A 17,630-nucleotide genomic window follows, 5' to 3' on the forward strand; every position below is an offset into this window, starting at 1 on the left:
ATATTAAAGCTGTGCGTATTGCGTGAGGAATAGGTTGCAAGAGAGTTGCAACTTGCAGGGTTTGATGCATGCGCTATTGCCAGCAAACATGAGACATATTTTTATCTACAGGCAACGTCTGAGTAGGTAACGGTCTAACTCAAGTTGAAATGTACCAGTGTATTTAGTTAGACCTATCGACAAGTTTGGAGTTGGGTGCAGTCTAAATGTGGCCCGTGTGTTTAGACTGTCAGTTTCTGTCAGTTTCACGTGTCGTCCCCCGCACTTCACCACCCCGCTTGCACAAATCGAGACAGCACGAAATTTTCAAGATTTCTGGGTGTAATTTCTGGTTTTCGTAGTTCCCACATAATTATAACAATATAAAATATATAACGATAATTTTTTTACTACATAATATTCATTAAATTTTCTAGGTCTGTGGTTTTTCCAAATTTCATTAAATTGCTTCGTTGTCTAGAAAAACGAGCACAAAGTTGGGCCTTTTTTTAAAGAAAAATACAAATCTTTGAGCCCCTGTAATTTTAAAACTACATATTTTTAGAAAAATCTAAAACACCACAGACACAGATATTAGTTTCTAGACTATGTCTGCAAAATTTCATGGACTTTGGTTGCTTAATATTCAAATGAAATGGGAACTACGATTGTATGGAGTAAGTGACGGAGAGAGCTCTGTTAATAAAATCAATTCACTTCATAAAGTGTACAGCGATTTACCTCAAGACAAAGTCTTGAAAGTCAAAGTCAGTTTCGACGACAGCTGTTGATTTTTCTTCCTCGTTTTCCTCGTCTGAAAGTTTTAAAGACTTTCAAGTTATGCAGGATGGCTGTAGGAAATAATATGAGAACAAATTTAAAATGCTCAATTCAACACTGTGATATGAATATATTTGAATACCTTTTGCCCGCGACTTTGTTCGCGAGGATTTAGGTTTTTTTATTCATATTGTTTTCCCGAATCAAAAAGTAGCCTAGATCACTCTTAAATTTTTTTTTACTAGCTGATGCTTTCGACTTCGTGCGCGCTGATATAGATTTTTTAAATTCAAGTGTTACAAGGCGCGATTTTGCGCCTCCCGCTCGCTTCACTCACAACGCTAATATTATTACATTTATTTTTGTAAGAATGTTAAGCCGTGATTGTTAACCCTTGAAGGTATACTTTCAGGTATAGAAGGATTACTCTGGCTTGGCTACCTTGATTAACTTGGCTAATATTACACTATATTACACTAGATTACAAATATGGGGTTCCTCAAGGGGCGGACCAATAAATTCCTGAAAGGTCGGCAAAGCATTGGCGGTTCCTAGTGCTGCAAATTTTCAAGGGCGGCGGTAATCACTTAACACCACCTGACCCACCTGCTCGTTTGCTTGCTATTAAAAAAAAACTATACATACTAATACTCATAAATAAAATTGAAGTGTCTGTCTGTAATTACGAAGTAACTACCTCATATTAAGCTCATATGGTTATTTGAACGATACTATAACTGAATCACACGTTTTTAAAATTTTTGTCTGTCTGTCTGTCTGTTTGAACGGGCTAATCTTCGGAACGGCTGAACCGATTTTGACGGGACTTTCACACACAAGTAGAGGATTCATCAGGGTGTAACATAGGTTACTTTTTAACCGACTTTCAAAAAAGGAGTTCTCTTTTTCTACCTATGTATACCGAAATCTTCGAGATTTCTGAACCGATTTGCGTAATTTTTTTGTCAGACAAAGACAAAAAAATGATGACCTTGCGACATTGCCCTATAAAAAATTTGGGTTCTAACTCCCCAATCCTGATGCTGCAGGGGACCTGACCACCAAAGTGGATGGGATTTAGAAACTGTCGTCGGTTATAAATTGATATTGAAGGTATTTTTGCCATGTAAAGACTTTGTCGTTGACTTCGAGGACCCAACTCCTCAATCCTGATGCTGTAAGGAATTGCATTCCTAAATCCTGGTGATCCCGCGGGATTTTTAAAGGATCTCCGTTTAAATGTTTTTACGCGGTACAGACACAAGTTGAATCCCGGGGACGGGCTATTACGGATTGACTACTTTTGTCCTGAGAAATCAAAAGTTCCCACGAGATTTCTAAAAACCTAAATCCACGCAGGCGAAGCTGCGGGCATCAGCTAGTCATGAATAAGCTCAACAAATGGTGATACTAGTATGACTACCAGATACAAGTTCAGTAATAGTTTTTTTTAATAAATTATGTTTCATACAATATTTTTTTTATTTTGGTCGTTCGAAAAGTCGCATGTTTGCGCTAAATCACAAAAACATATAAAATTCTACATCACACTAACGAGCTTTGCACTGTAACGCACTAATGAATGTTATCTCTTCTCAATCCCTTCAACTATCGCTTTCCGTTTTTAAATACGGTTATACAATATGTACCTACTCGTAGATCAAAATATTAAAAAAACCGGATTGAAGGAACTCCAATTATTATTATTCACAGATGTTCACGAATATTGGCACAAAGAAAAATGTATTTATTTGATAAATATCAAATATCAAGTTAAGTTTTGTGCAAAAGTTCCCTCAAATACTCGTATATTAGGGATACTTGGTCACTTTGTTTTTTTTTTTTTACTCCTTCAAAACTGTGAAATGAACTTACCTTCTTCATCGTATTCGGAGTTGTCTTGTGTCTCAACCGGAACGTTTTCTAAAACAAATATATTTTCTTTATCAACTGTGGTAGAATACTAAATTCTAACACTACTAATTCACAGCTCAAAAGCATAATTCGTTACCTGAATACTGCTCCAAGTTAGATCAATACGGCTAATTAAAGCCTGAATGCAGGCTCGCAGGGTCTGTAGGGTTTATTAGTGCATATGAACGCAGATTACATGCTGTTATTTGCACGAGTACATATTACACGCTGTTTACAAAGCAGAAATCGAATACTATTGAAATTACAGAACAGGTAGGTAATCAGCGTAATTGAAATGTAACCGGGGGCCTACCGCCGTAGTGTGTGCAGCTACTGAATGACGGTCGCAATTACTTGATTTGTCTTCACTCTAACACTAAATGCATTGCTGCAGAAAGAATACCATAAACTCAGAAATATACAACGATTGAGATTGTAGCAATAAAACTGACGCAGCTTTTTCGCAATAGATCAGCTAGTTGTAAAGGTGCTTCAAGACAGCAGATGCAAAAATGTTGATAAACATTTGTTATTCAATTTTTTTCGCAAAACAAAACATTTTATAACAAAACTTATTAAATGTTTTCTAACATTTGCCAACAAAACAAATTGTAACAATTTGTAACTTGTTAGAAAACATTTACCCGGGCGACAGCGGGGTTGCAGTGCGGCGGGAGGGGAAAATGTTAGGAATGTTCTACAACATGTTTTACAAGTGTGGAAGCTTTGAAAACATTTTACAATAGCTAATATGTTAGTTACCATGTTACTGAATGTTAAAAAAGTTTGAAACGTCTTTAGGGTACAAACGCACTGTGTAAAATTAATCATTCTAACACTATGTTAAGCGCAGGTAGTGTTATTGCGTTGCGCTTATACGCACCAAGGGACTTCTACCTTATAAGACTGAACCAATCAAGGTCAAATGCCAATGTATTTTCTTACCTGTTACTTCGACTCCCAGATCCGTATTATAAATAGTTTCAAGCATATCTAGTTCTTCGTCTTCTGGTATACCGTCCACTCCAAATATACCTTCCTCTGGCCATACTTCTCTGATTAAATTGAAAAAGTTTTACGTAAATTACGAATTAAACTGGGTATATTAACTGTAATATTAAGATTATCATCTCAAAACAAACAACTATATTTAAACGTTTCAAAAGAATTCAAAAAGTTTAGATAAGGGTAGAAACATGTTTACAAAGTGCGATGTAGATGCTACGCGATTCGAGTTGACAGTATGCTAGCTAGGTAATTTAGTGGCAGTATCAATTCTGACTAACTCTGTATCTATGTGTGTCTAAAGTTTGGTATCTACTTAAACAGAGATATCTAACGTGAAAAATAATACCTATAATTATAACGCCACGCTTTGATGGATATGCAGTCTTTTAGTGCACTTTTCGCCATCACTTTAAAAGGTTTAAAATGTACCATTTTTAACGAGAATATTACATAACAAGCATAATATGTAATAAGCAAGTATGTTCCACCTTTATATAATATTTATGAATATTAATTAAAATTCTCACCGTGCAGCTCTGAATGTACCCACTGCGTCCTCATACTTGTGATCGCGCATTAATTTCTGTATTTTCTTCATGCAGTCTTCTCTGTCAAAAATAATACAGTAGATTTTACCACGACCAGAGACGGTTCAGGGAGGATTCACACGTATCACAATCACAACATGTGGGCGGGCACTAATTTGTATTAAAATAAGTAGTTTAATTCACATGGACCACACTATGTCGCCAAATTCAACCGCGTGGGTGATATCGACCACATCGCAACCACAGCGCAACCACCAGCGACTCCGCTCACAAGACGTGGCTAGTGCAACTCTACAAGCGACAACGCAACCACAAATTCACGGCCTTCGGATTTTTTCTTTACTTGTGCTATAAGACCTACCTACCTGCCTTTCATGATTCTATAGGTCGACGTGAAGTACCCCGTAAGTACGGTTTTCTTGATAGAACCGACAGACGGACAGAAATATAACAAAGTGATCCTATATGGGTTTTGTTTTTCCTTTTGAGGTACGGAACCCTAAAAATACCAATTTCAATAAAAATACAGAAGAAATATATAATATAAACTTTGACAAAAACTTCTACTATACTGAACAAGTACCTAAGTACAGATTAATTAATTTTTCTTAGGTATACCTACCTACCTACTGTTGACAATATTTTTCTCCTTGAATAATTAAAGGACCGAATATTGTAATATTAAAATACAGCAGGTATATAAAAGAGTCAGCCTACCTACCAAAATGATAAAAGCTTGGAATAGGTATGTTTAACTCCATTCGTGAAATGTAGAATAAAACAATTTATACAAAGAAGCTTTTAGGTCTTAGATACTTTTGTTCGATTCTATCATCAAAATTAAACGTCTAGACACGGGCGCGGGGCTAAAAGCTGCTCTTAAGCATTATAAATTTTAGCATAACATTTTATGAGAAATCTTCCAGGCATCTAGACTATTTGCTTTGATGCTAGAAAATGGTTGAATGAAAAAAGTGGAATTTTAACGACGCTCCATCAATTTTTAATAAATTATTATTTATTAATGAGAGCGACATAAGGAAAATTGTTGGTATCCATTATTATTAATTAAAAAAATTACAAAAGTGGATTGAAAATGTGTTTGTCCACAAAGACTCTTGAAGATTTCCTCAAAGCCTTGGCGAGCAATCAGCGAGCTTGGCGGCACGAGACTTCTGTTCATTGCCAGTCACTCACTTCTGTTGATCGATGGGCACATCGGAGGCCGCGTCGAAGGGAGGCGGGCAGTGCTCGACGCCCGCGCTTAACACGGCCGCCACTTGCAGGCGCGCCTCCTCCCACGGCGCGACCTCTGCTGCAGCGGGCTTCGCGGCACGAGACTTCTGTTCTGTTAACGAGTGTCAGTTACTCACTTCTGTTGATCGATGGGCACATCGGAGGCTGCATCGAAGGGAGGCGGGCAATGCTCGACGCCAGCGCTCAGCACGGCCGCCACTTGCGGGCGCACCTCTTCCCAGGGCGCTACCTCTGCTGTAGCGGGCATGGCGGCACGAGGCTTCTGTTCTGTTGACGAGAGGGTCAGTTACTCACTTCTGTTGATCGATGGGCACATCAGAGAGCGGTCTGCGTAGCAAGCTTTACTGATATTTTTTAATACTTATAGTTCAACAAATGGTTACTTACTTCCAAGAGCTTATGCAGCCAAGGTGAGCACGAGTAAGGCGCGTCTTCTCGTATGTCTATACGATGACTATCATAACGCTATAATTTGATTTGAAGATAAGGTTATTAAAAATCGAGGGGGGAAAACGGAAACTGGAAAGACAAACCTACCCTAGCGATTGTAAGCAGAAACAAGGAAGCAGATCGATTCGTACCTACGTAAAGCCTTTTCATATGATACCCCACTTGGTACAATTATTTTCTTGTATTAATTATTATTTGTTCATGAACACATTTTAATTTTTTTTTGTGATGCAACCACAAATTCACGATTTTCGTATTTTTTCCTTTACTTGTGCTATAAGACCTTTGTACCAGCCAAATTTCATGATTCTAGGTCAACAAGAAGTAACCTATAAGTTTTCTTGACAGATACACAGTCAGACACAGACAGACATACAGATAGATAGACAACAAAGTGATCCTATTATAAGTGTTCCGTTTTTCCATTTGAGGTACGGAACCCTAAAAATAAACTGAAGAATATTTTGCTGAACGAAGAGCATCTTACACCACCATTTGACAATATCTGGAGGAGATTTGGTAACTATTACTATTTTTCCTATTATTTTTCAGGCACTAGTGCCGATCGTATTTCCTCTCGAAGAGTGCGACCGCAATTAGCAGTGGTCAGGAATTTATCGACTCCTATTAAATGCAGAAAACGAGTACCGTTATAATGCTCAGCAATTTGATCGTACTGGCGTTGAGTCTTCTAAGGGTTTAATGTGTGGGATAAATACTACTAGGTAACTGTAAGATTTTCAGTCTACGGAAAAACGGAACCCCTATAGGATCACTTTGTTATCTGTCTATCTATCTGTCTGTCCGTCCGTCCGTCCGTCATTCCTGTCAAGAAAACCTATAGGGTACTTCTCGTTGACCTAGTCATGAAATTTGGCAGGTAGGTAGGTCTTATAGCACAAGTACAGGAATAAATCCGAAAACCGTGAGTTTGTGGTTACATCATTTAAAAAAATGTGTTTCAATTTTCAAAGTTAGATAACTATAGCAAGTGGGGTATCATATGAAAAGACTTTGCCGGTGTATTCTAAAATAGATTTTTATTTATTTTTAGGCATAATAGTTTTTAATTTATTGTGCAAAATGTCGGAAATATTACCCGAGTACGGAACCCTGGGTGCGCGTGTCTGACTCGCACTTGGCCGGTTTTTTTACTACGTAATAATCATGTATTAAGGAAAACCATGATGATGTCTATACTGGAGCGCGCTTGCTTAAAAGATACCTATTCACTCTTGCCTTGAAGTTAAATTATTTAAGCCTACTTAAGTTATACATGGCAGGAACACAGACGCCCGCCAGAAGGGCGTTCCAAACCTTAACAGGGCTCTCTCCGTCACTCGCTTCATACAATCGTAGTTCCAATTTCATTTGAATATTAAGCAACCAAAGTCCATGAAATTTTGCAGACATATTCTGGAATATTCAAATGAAATTGGAACTACGCTTGTATGAAGCAAGTGACGGAGAGACCCCTCTTAACGGTATGTATCAGATATGAGTAACGTAGACATACGTTAAACATGTCGAAGATCAACTTTTATATTATAGAAGTAAACTTACTCTTGCTTTTCGTCTTTGCCTTTCTGCGTACTTTCTTCTGTACCATAAGTCCTGTCTTTTTGCAATAATGCTCCAACATCTTCAGGAACAGATGTATTGTTTCTATTAAATCAACTAAGTATGACCTAAAAATACCGGTTTTTATTTGTTGATATTGCAAGTTAAAATAACTGGGTCAAAATATCTACACCTTAACAATCATGACTATAGGTAAACCGCTGTAAGCTTGACCCTTCTGATCGTTTGCGGGATGCTATTAAATGTTGCCAAATATATTAGGTCTAGGTAGGATAACTTCTTGCAAGGGAAAAAATTCAACTTCAATGGGGCAGACCAAAGCGCCTTCAAAGATTTTATTGATTCCCGTTCGAATGGTTTTTTTAGTAAAGGGATCAGTGAACAACCTATGAGATGGCAAAAGTGCAAAGATAGCAATACTTTGATTAAATAAATATATTATATTTAAAAAATATCGACTTTATGTTCCTCCCTTACAAAACGCCAATTTCATATGTAAGGACCTAATATAAGACAAATAAAATTAGACCAAGCTGCGTCACATGGTAAAATTACAACCTAGGTATATTGTGTTTATTGTTTCATCATTTGAAAATTATAAATATACCTAGACATAATTTTTATTATTGACTCTATAAATATATTCACAGATTATAACAGATAATTTTGAGCGCGTAGAGCCGTCGCTCTTGCGTATGATATTCGTCCGGTCGTGTCAGATTGCATCCAATCTGAGATCCCAGCGTGCATCCCATTGTGTCAGATTGCATGATCTATGAGAGTGAGGGATGGAAGGAGGGAGGGATATCTCCTGAGTAGTTACTATTAAAATTGGCCGCCGCGCCATGGACTAAATATTTAACAGATAAAATATTATCTCACCTCGGCATCTTATTCTCATCGTAATTCAGGAAAATGGACAGTATAAACTCTCTATACTCCAAAACATAGAATATATTACTCTTTAGTACTTTTGCCGACTCCTTGACTGAATCATCAGTACTTTTGTCCATGGCTAGTAGAGTATTGAGCAACTCCTTGTAGGCTCTGAGCGAGAGGTGCAGTCTTCGGACCCAAGGTGCGAATTTTTTCTTTTCGATTTTTATCATATCGTAGTATTTTTCCAACTGCTGTTGTACGTAATGAAACATTGGTACGGACATTGTTTCGCTAAAAAAAGGCATCTGATGTGTACACAAGAAAGAAAATATGAAATACTCCTTCCAAGCTGGATTTCAAAATGGAATCATTTTCGTTATCAGCTCAAGTTAACATGTTATCAGCATCCCCAAATACCAGACCTTCGTTATTTTATAAAAGCTGAAAGTTTCTCTGTGTATTGTCCCCAATTTTTACAATAATGTTTAAGGGTGTGTGGCAGGGCGTTCCCATGACACTAAGCATCTGGCAATGCATGACATGATTTCTAATACTATTTCGAAGAAAATATAAAAAGATTAGGTTTTATACCTTAACACAAGATTTTTTAAACCTTTATTAGCTGTTATCTCCAAAAACCATTATGATCCAAACTTCATAGTCACTGATAGTTCCTCCTTGAGTTGGTGACAATACGCAGAGAAACAGAGAAGAAAAAGACACTTCCGCCGTTTTACTTCATTATTGTTTTAAAAATTCGTTTTCAAAACAGATAGACTAGAAAGCTGAGCCGTGACAGCCTAGTGGTTAGGACAATCGCATCCTATTTGGGAGGTTCGATCCCGGACATGGTCTTTTAACAAATTAAATATAACTCGCTTTAACGGCGAAGGAAACATCATGAGGAAACCTGCATGCCTGAGAGTTCTACATAATATTCCCAAATGCGTGTGAAGTCTGCAAATTCATGGCCAGCGTGGTGGACTATATTATGGCTAAACTCTTCTCATACTGAGAGAAGACCCGTGCTCTGTAGTGAGCCGGCGATTGGTTGATCATGATGAGACAAGAAAGCGAATCAATATTACATTGTCGTGCAGTTCCAACCTATCTTTAAAATTTCAAGTCGCTAGCTTATCCGGAAGTTAGTTTAAAATCGACTACAAAATTTGTACCTAACAGACATACAAACAAAGAAACTAAGAAAGCCAGTTAATGTTGCATTGTTATCCAGTTTCAATCTATGTTTAAAATCTCGAATCGCTAGCTAATCGGGAAGTTAGTTTAATATTGATAGCAAATTCTTTTTAAACAAACAGGCGGAAAAGAAAATCTTACCAACAGACAGACGAGAAAGGAGCTATGTTAACAAGTCTCAAGCTCATTGGGAAGTTAATTTAAAATCGGTAGCAAACAAACAAAAAACGCACGCACTTAAAACGATATTTTCGAACGGCTTAGATAAATAAGTCTTAAACAACTAACCAAAAATTCAATAGATTTTTTAAATATTGCTTACTAGATGATACCCGCGACTTGGTCCGCGTGGATTTAGGTTTTTTAAAATCCCGTGGGAACTTGTTGATTTTCTGGGATGAAAAGTTGCCCATGTGAATTTCCGCTATGCAACCTACCTTTGTATATTTCATATAAATTGGTTAAACGGATAGGCCTTTAAGAATCCCGTTGAAATTCTTTGATTTTCCGGGATAAAAGAAGCCTATGTCCTTCCCTGGGATGTAAGCTCTGTACCTTTCATTAAAATCGGTTAACTGTTGGGCCGTGAAAAGCTAGCAGACAGACAGACAGACAGACAAACAGACAGACACTCTTTCGCATTTATAATATTAGTATGGATGGAATATGGATAAAAGAAAATGTTACCATGCCATGAAACCATGAAACGTGAGCCACGAAATAAGAAATACCAATGGCAAGAGTTCTAATTACAAAACACTTTTTATCGCTGAGCAAAATTTACTTTCAATCACTGGTTTTAAGCAAAAAAGGCGCACATTTTTTGAGCTAGCAAGATAAAAATAAGATATTTACCTTACTAATCCAACTTGGAAGTTGTGTCCTCTGTTAAACTCCATAAAGAACTTCATAGCCCACAAGTAGTAAGATTCGTCGTTCTGTTGCGCCTTGGCTCGCACCAGCACATCTTTCACGTAATGCATCAACGGATTATACGATGTGTTCAAAAACTCTATGCAAAACTCTTTTAGGAATAATCTGTAACATATCAAGGCTCTTGTGCATTAAGGCGCAAATATATGTGGCGTGTCATGATGCGGTAAACTTTCAATCATACATTTAATTTTATAAAGACATGCACAGTAGTTTGTCTTGGCAAGCGGTCGCGCTTCCTATTGAGGCGCGCTCTGATAAGTTCAGTTCGTCGCGCCAGATTGCATTAATGTGACACACCACTACGCAGTAATGTGTCCGCAGCTTTAGTCCAATCAAAATACGAGACCAAACAATAATATACGGCTCGTAGATAAATAGATACCTATAATCATAAATCTTTAATCTTATCTAAAAAGTTAATTTATTTTATGGCTAAGCCGTTAAAGTTACTTTTTGTTTTATTGCGGTTTCGCGTTTAACCGCATTCCAAATTCTAGCCGGCCGTAAGTGCGAAAAAGGGTTACCCATGTTATTTAACTAAATCCCAAAAAAAAATAACACAAATAGCTAAAAATATTGCATGTATCTGTTACCAGCAGTTTGTGTGATTCAGTCATTCTATAGGATACCTAGACATTCCATGAAATACCGCGTTTATTTTGGCAAAGTATAAAATGTGTAATCTATCGTTTACCATTTTCATACATTTCCTAGGCATTGTATACAATTTTAGCCATTCCATACAATTTGTAAATGTTCCTAGGTTATGTATGAATTGTTACATTATAACGTAGAAATAGTGAATAAATAAAAAAATAAAACACAGATAAACTAAGAATTATGATGGACTTCGTCTGTGTTGGTGTTAGCTGGCAGTCGTGCTCTGCCTTTTTGGAGTGTTTTTTTGTTAAAACTGACTGGAAAGCGCTCTAAGGGGGTGCCGTGCGTGTGTCGGCGAGCGCCGGCACAGACGGGGTCCACACTTGTATAGTTTAACTAACTTGTTACAAATAACTACAAACTTGACATTGGCTAATCTTTGTAAAGCTAGACGAGAGAGGAAAAAAAAAGAATTATGATGATGATTATGATGATAATACTCACCATAACCAAGATCATCATGGTTATCATAATGATTCTCAGTTTATCTGTGTTTTATTTTTCACTAGAGGATGACCGCGACTTCGTCCGCGTGGATTTAGGTTTTTAAAAATCCCGTGGGTACTGTTTGATTTTCCGGGATAAAATGCCTAAGTCAATAACAGGGACGCAATACTACCTCGGTACCAAATTTCATACAAATCGGTTAAGCGGATGAGTTTTTAGGAATCCCGTTGGAACTCTTTGATTTTCCGGGATAAAAAGTAGCCTATGTCCGTCCCCGGGATATAAGCTAACCCTGTACCTTTCGTCAGAATCGGTTAAACTGTTGGGCCGTGAAAACGTAGCAGACAGACAGACAGACACACTTTCGCATTTATAATATTAGTATGGATAGTATGGATTACGATGTTGATCATAATTATGATGATTACTGTGATGTTAATGATAATGGGGATTATGACTATTGATTAAATATCACGTTTTTCAAATGGGCCACGGCAGAAGACTCGCGCTTCTCGCTCTCTCTTCTCTTCTGGCCTCGCGCTTTACAAAAACACTCTAGCGGTAAGACAGACAATGCTGTGTGGAGTCAGGGTACTCAGATTTTGTTCTGGACCACATTTGGCCCTTATGCTTTACTAGATGACAGGCACAAAACCATAATCGCATTTGTATACTAATATTTATGCCTGAAGACATTTTTCATCCCGAATTTCATACATTTATTGATGTTTAAGAATTGTATAGAACACCTAGGTAAAGTATGAAATAAAAACATTTTATACATTTTCTGAATGTTTTAGGTATTCTATGGAATGACCAGGATGAAGGTCTTCTTTAGAATACCAGACTATACAGATTGACGGTAACATAGTCATTGGTTATAATATACAATAATATATAAAACTAAACTTCAACTCTCAAGGGTGTTACCTATTTACAAATAAAAATTTTTAAGACTAAGTTTTGGCAAAGTTGTGGACTCAGTTATTTCCAATATATTTGTTACCGAATAGCAAACGCAGATCTTCTTTCCAAGAATCCACTCTCAACAGGTCTTCTGTTCTTTGGTCTGACCAGCTTAGATTTCTTGCTGCCGTTAAAGTCTAAGTCGGATATTTTGTTGAGTGGCTTCAGGCTGATGAGCTGATTTTCTGATATGGACTTCATATTTTGCACCACATACGTACCTCCGAAACGAGAGTGCCTTAAACAATTTTAAGTAAAGAATGAATCTATTTGAAAAATTCTTGGCAATGATTATATTGCAAGCAAGGTTCTGGGTCCGACTCCAGGCAGGTGCAATTTGTTTTTGTACCTTATTGTGTGATCAATTGGTGGACTATGAGCAGATTGTATGGAAAGTTGATTGGTGTTCAGAGGCAACTTCCCCAGTGGAAATTTTTTTTTCCAGGATAAAAAGTAGCCATGTCACTCTCCATGTTTTTGACTATTCCCATGCAAAAAAATCACATCTATTCCTTTCACGGTTACAACGTGATTGACGGTTAATCAATAAATCAACAAATCAGCACACTCACTTTCGCATTTATAAGACGGACGGACAGACAGATGGGCAGACACAGACAGACAGACAGACAACAGTGATGCTATAAGGGTTCCTTTTCTTTCTTTTGAGGTACGGAACCCTAAAAAAGGCAAATTCCCTTACCTAGTAGCAGAATACAGTTTAACCTTATTCAACCTTTCTTTACTCTCAGACATCCTCATCATAAGCAGTTCCTGGTCATCTCTTAACTTCTCATCAACACTTCTCTGCAATGCTGCATCAGCCAAACTTGTTGGATTTTGCTCTCTCAATAAATGAGATATAATTTCTAAGATATGCATAAAATACTGTTTCTCGTTTTCCGATGACATATACAAGATTATGTCCAAGATTCCTGCTTGGTTTAGAGCCCAGAGTACCTACAAAAATGGCAACACTTAAATAAATAAATTGTAAGTATTAAATTAATAATTACTTATATAATGTTATACTGTTAGTAACTTAACTAGGAGTAAATTCACTTCTAGTTAAGTTGCGAAATTCACGAAATTCTTTATTTTTTCGTAAAACGGATAGATCTTGGGGTCCCAAGATGACAACCTCACACCGAAAGCGCATCGTTGGAAGGCCCTCTCTCCCTCTAGGTGGACTGACGACAGCAAACGTGTTGCAGGCGGTGCAGGGTTGTGGAGTGAGGAAGTTTCTACAAGAGACCTTCATCCAACAGTGGACCATCACCATCTACCAGTTGATAATGTTGATGACAATCTTCCCATGGTTGAAAATACTATTCACAAACCTGATCATGTATGCTGGCATCATTTTCAGGTCGCCTCTCTTTATCAAGATCAGCAGGCACGTGTAAAACGTTTCTGATCAATATCAGAATCCTTTCTATGATCAGTCCAGTGTCTTCATCTCTTTCTGACCAGTCCTATGATAAATTGATTTGATATTTCAATGCTCAAAACTATTAAGTATATTGTTTATTATAATTTTTTTCTATCAAAGTAAATTAAATAAAAAATATATTATTACCCGACTGCGGCAAAGCCCAAAGGAGGTTTCCGATTTTATCAAAATATGTTTATTGCCCAATAATTTGAAAACTTTAAATAATAATATGGTTTGCATGTATAAATTGAAAATTTTAAATAATATGATTTTCAACTATGACTTCTAAGCTATTATGATTCCTGCAACTTTGTCTACACAGATTTTGGTTTTTAAGGTTCCTGTTTGGATTTCCTAAAATCTTTTCTGATTAGTGATTAGATATCTATGTTACAAAGAGAACCTACATGCATTTCAAGTTTTTAGAGCTGCTGGTTTAAGCTGTGCATTGTCTGTTAATCAGTCATAGTGCTGTCTTAACTTGGAAACAAACTATGGGAAGCATCTAGAAGACTCTGTTTCCACTTGATACTCAGATACTTTACTTATTACTAATATATTAAAAAGCACCTGAGAATCCAATGCAATAGTATTCCAACCTTTATTATTTCATTGATGGATAGGGATTCAACCCACCAGTAATAAGGAGTATATTATAGAGAGAAAGTAATTTTTTACTCACTATTTCTAGTATCTTAGCCAATTTTTTAGAGAACACCTGCCAGGTTTCAACTTTTGTAAAAGCTTCCTCCTTGTATGACTGCAGATGTGACAAAATCTGTAAATAATTGTGGCGGGCTGACCTTTCCGCTGGCACTTCTTCTCTATATAACAGGAGAGCTGGATTTGTCAGATTCACAATCAGTCTGAAAATATTAATCTATTGTATAAAACAAAGTCGCTTCCCACCATCTCTCTTTTTGTACACTTAGATCTTTTAAATTAAGCAACAGATTTTAATGCAGTTTTTATCAATAGATAGAGTGATTCAAGAGGAAGTTTCATATGTTCATAGTTAGTTTGTTGAAATATAATGATAATTGTTCAAGATGTCGGAAGAAATCAAGCAGACTGAGAGCTTTAATTCAAAATGTTGTTTTATTCTTTTGAAATATGATAAAATAACCACACTGACGTCATTATTACATTACATTACAATATAGTATCTATATTGCACCATTGGGCAGGTCACAAGTTTATAATAATAATGTGGCTAATTCTGTTAAGAGGGGTCTCTCCGTCACTCCCTCCATACAAACGCAGTTCCAATTTCATTTGAATATTAAGCAACCAAAGTCCATGAAATTTTGCAGACATATTCTAGAAACTAATATCTATGCCTGTGGTGTTTTAGAAAAGAGCCCTGTTAAGTACACAATCTCGAAATTAAACTCAAGTCTAAAACTAACATATTCTTTTCCACAGAACACATTAGGAAAGCCATAGCAATATATTATTTAGAAGTCATTTTAGTTAAAAAATTGTGAACTCTGTAACCAGGAATTCCTAACTGCCAGCTTAGCCAGTGAGATGCAAATTGATTACTTCCCTTAATCTTTTGCTTTTGTAAGTTTCTCAAACAGAAGTTATTTTCTTCACTAATGGTTAAAACTTACCTAAGTGTTACATCGAAGAGTTCGTCTTTTTCCCAATGGTCAATCAACATAGGCAGCAAGTCTGTCTGCAGCACTTTGGTTTGCCCGAAATGCCTTCGAATCTCGTGGTCTTCGCCATCGCGTCTCAAGTACCTTATCAGGTCTTTAACTGTGTTGAGTGTAAAATCGTCTATTAAATATTTCCCAGTCTTTTTATTGAAGGTTCCTAGTGCATTGCAAGTCGCTGAAAGTTCTGCGGAAAGTATGGAGCTCATGGTCACTATAACCACTTATTTCACTTCACATCACTAGGTTGATACGTAATCGGTTTTTAAAGCATTAATAAAGTAGTTAATTTAGAATTATTTCTCAATAAATATCAGTTAGAAGATTTTTTTCGTAGAATTTTTAAGTTTTGATGAAGTTTTGACGTAAAACTTTTCGACATGACATTTTGCATTGGCATGTGACAAATTAAAGCGCGCGAAAACTTTTTTTTTTGTTGTTTTTAATTATCCCCTTCGAGAGGCAAAGGTCGTAGACCATGCAGCCTGGTAAGTCGTAGTGATTATTATTCTTATGTTGTTATGAAATAATATGAAGGCATAGCCTGTTCAGTCGATTCTTTTAATAAAATGTTTTTTTCTTTAATCTTCAAAGATTCATCTGAATGTATGTGTATAATTCTTTCTTTTTCCTCATTTCCGGTACGGGTCAAATCCAATTGTTTTTTAGTCTATATTCATTTATCACTGAAAAGTTATGTCCGTTCATGTCTTCATTTCTTTTTCCAAGTATGATTCAAAATTCAAATGTCTTGGACAGAATTAATGATGAATTTATATAAATATTAATTATAAGTTATTGGATTCTTTAGTAAATCTTGTAGTGAGCACGGCACGTCTTCAATTTTTTTGTAAATATTAATTAGGTCATCAATCAGCACAAGGCGCTGAATGCCAAAAAGATGAACACAAAAAGAATATAATTATGTTCAGAAAACTTTTTTTTAAATTTGTATCCTTCTTTGGAGGCAACGATCCGTACGCATTCAGCCATTTATATAAACTAAAAAAAATCCAAAATAAAAAATAAAAACTGACTTCAATAAGTACAAACACTAAAAGGTAAAAAATAATTTAATTCAATCATTGATTTATATATATATAGTCTATGAATTCAATATTATGTATACAAGAGTTAATGTAGTTAGTTAGTTATATAATAACATTTTTTGAAGACGGTGCCAATGAGCCGCACGAACCGTTTAGGTACCTACTCTTCGTATAATTGTCTGGGACTCTACATTGGCACCGATTCCAAAAAATGTTATGAAACAACTTGGACCTGAAGCAGCGTAGTGGGGATAAATTGGTGAATGATGAAAGCCAAAGTCGATGTATCAACCAATCGTGTGCACTCGCATCGACTGATCAACCAATTGCGTGCACCCCCATTCGCCAGCCAATCGCGTCAATACTCAAGTTGTTTGCCGGGCACTACTACCGCTCATGAAAACTTTTTTAAATAATATTATAACGCCGCCGCTGCGGTAGACAGGATATACGTTTTAAAAGTTCAAACTTACTTTGGAATAGGTTGACCCAACGTTCAATCGATTTAATTGCCAGCGCAGTACAACTACAGCTAATATCATAAGCTTCTATTTTGCTTCTGCCTATATTGAAAAGGGGCATTTACTATTGATTTACTCGCATATTCAACAAGACCTGAGAGTTCCTAGAAGTATCTAAGAGCAATAATAATTGAATTTCAAAGTTGATAAACTATGCAATAGAGCACCTATCTGCTAGACGCTAGTAGGTAGTTAGGTACCTAGACTTACCTATCCTACAGTTTACGACGTAGGTACTTACCTAGGTACCTACCTACTTCAAGATTCCGTACTCGTGGGCGCCAACCATTATACAAACTTTCGCTGTCCGTCCGTCCGTCTGTCAGCGGATTGTATCTTGTGAACCATAATAGGTAGAGTTG

General features: G+C 36.6%; 1 protein-coding gene across 2 annotated transcripts in view; it reads right to left on the minus strand.

The window, feature by feature from the left end:
• The window catches only part of LOC123867340 (protein timeless homolog), a 63,425-nt gene extending 47,335 nt beyond the window's left edge, over positions 1–16,090 (minus strand). Inside the window, exons 1-13 of one of the 2 annotated variants that reach the window (XM_045909339.1) lie at positions 15,654–16,090; positions 14,720–14,903; positions 13,943–14,077; positions 13,306–13,562; positions 12,643–12,840; positions 10,449–10,631; positions 8,400–8,687; positions 7,500–7,624; positions 5,427–5,577; positions 4,209–4,289; positions 3,619–3,728; positions 2,635–2,682; positions 721–793 (exon numbers count right to left, since the gene is read on the minus strand). In XM_045909339.1, coding sequence (XP_045765295.1) covers positions 721–793; positions 2,635–2,682; positions 3,619–3,728; positions 4,209–4,289; positions 5,427–5,577; positions 7,500–7,624; positions 8,400–8,687; positions 10,449–10,631; positions 12,643–12,840; positions 13,306–13,562; positions 13,943–14,077; positions 14,720–14,903; positions 15,654–15,907 — 2,087 coding nt within the window. In that variant the 5' untranslated portion in view covers positions 15,908–16,090. Of the gene's footprint in view, positions 1–720; positions 794–2,634; positions 2,683–3,618; positions 3,729–4,208; positions 4,290–5,426; positions 5,578–5,602; positions 5,754–7,499; positions 7,625–8,399; positions 8,688–10,448; positions 10,632–12,642; positions 12,841–13,305; positions 13,563–13,942; positions 14,078–14,719; positions 14,904–15,653 lie in introns of both variants that reach the window. The other variant, XM_045909338.1, reaches the window with a different exon arrangement.
• Positions 16,091–17,630: the final 1,540 nt, after the last annotated feature.

The sequence above is a fragment of the Maniola jurtina genome, chromosome 8 (assembly GCF_905333055.1).
Source record: "Maniola jurtina chromosome 8, ilManJurt1.1, whole genome shotgun sequence".
Lineage (NCBI taxonomy): Eukaryota > Metazoa > Arthropoda > Insecta > Lepidoptera > Nymphalidae > Maniola > Maniola jurtina.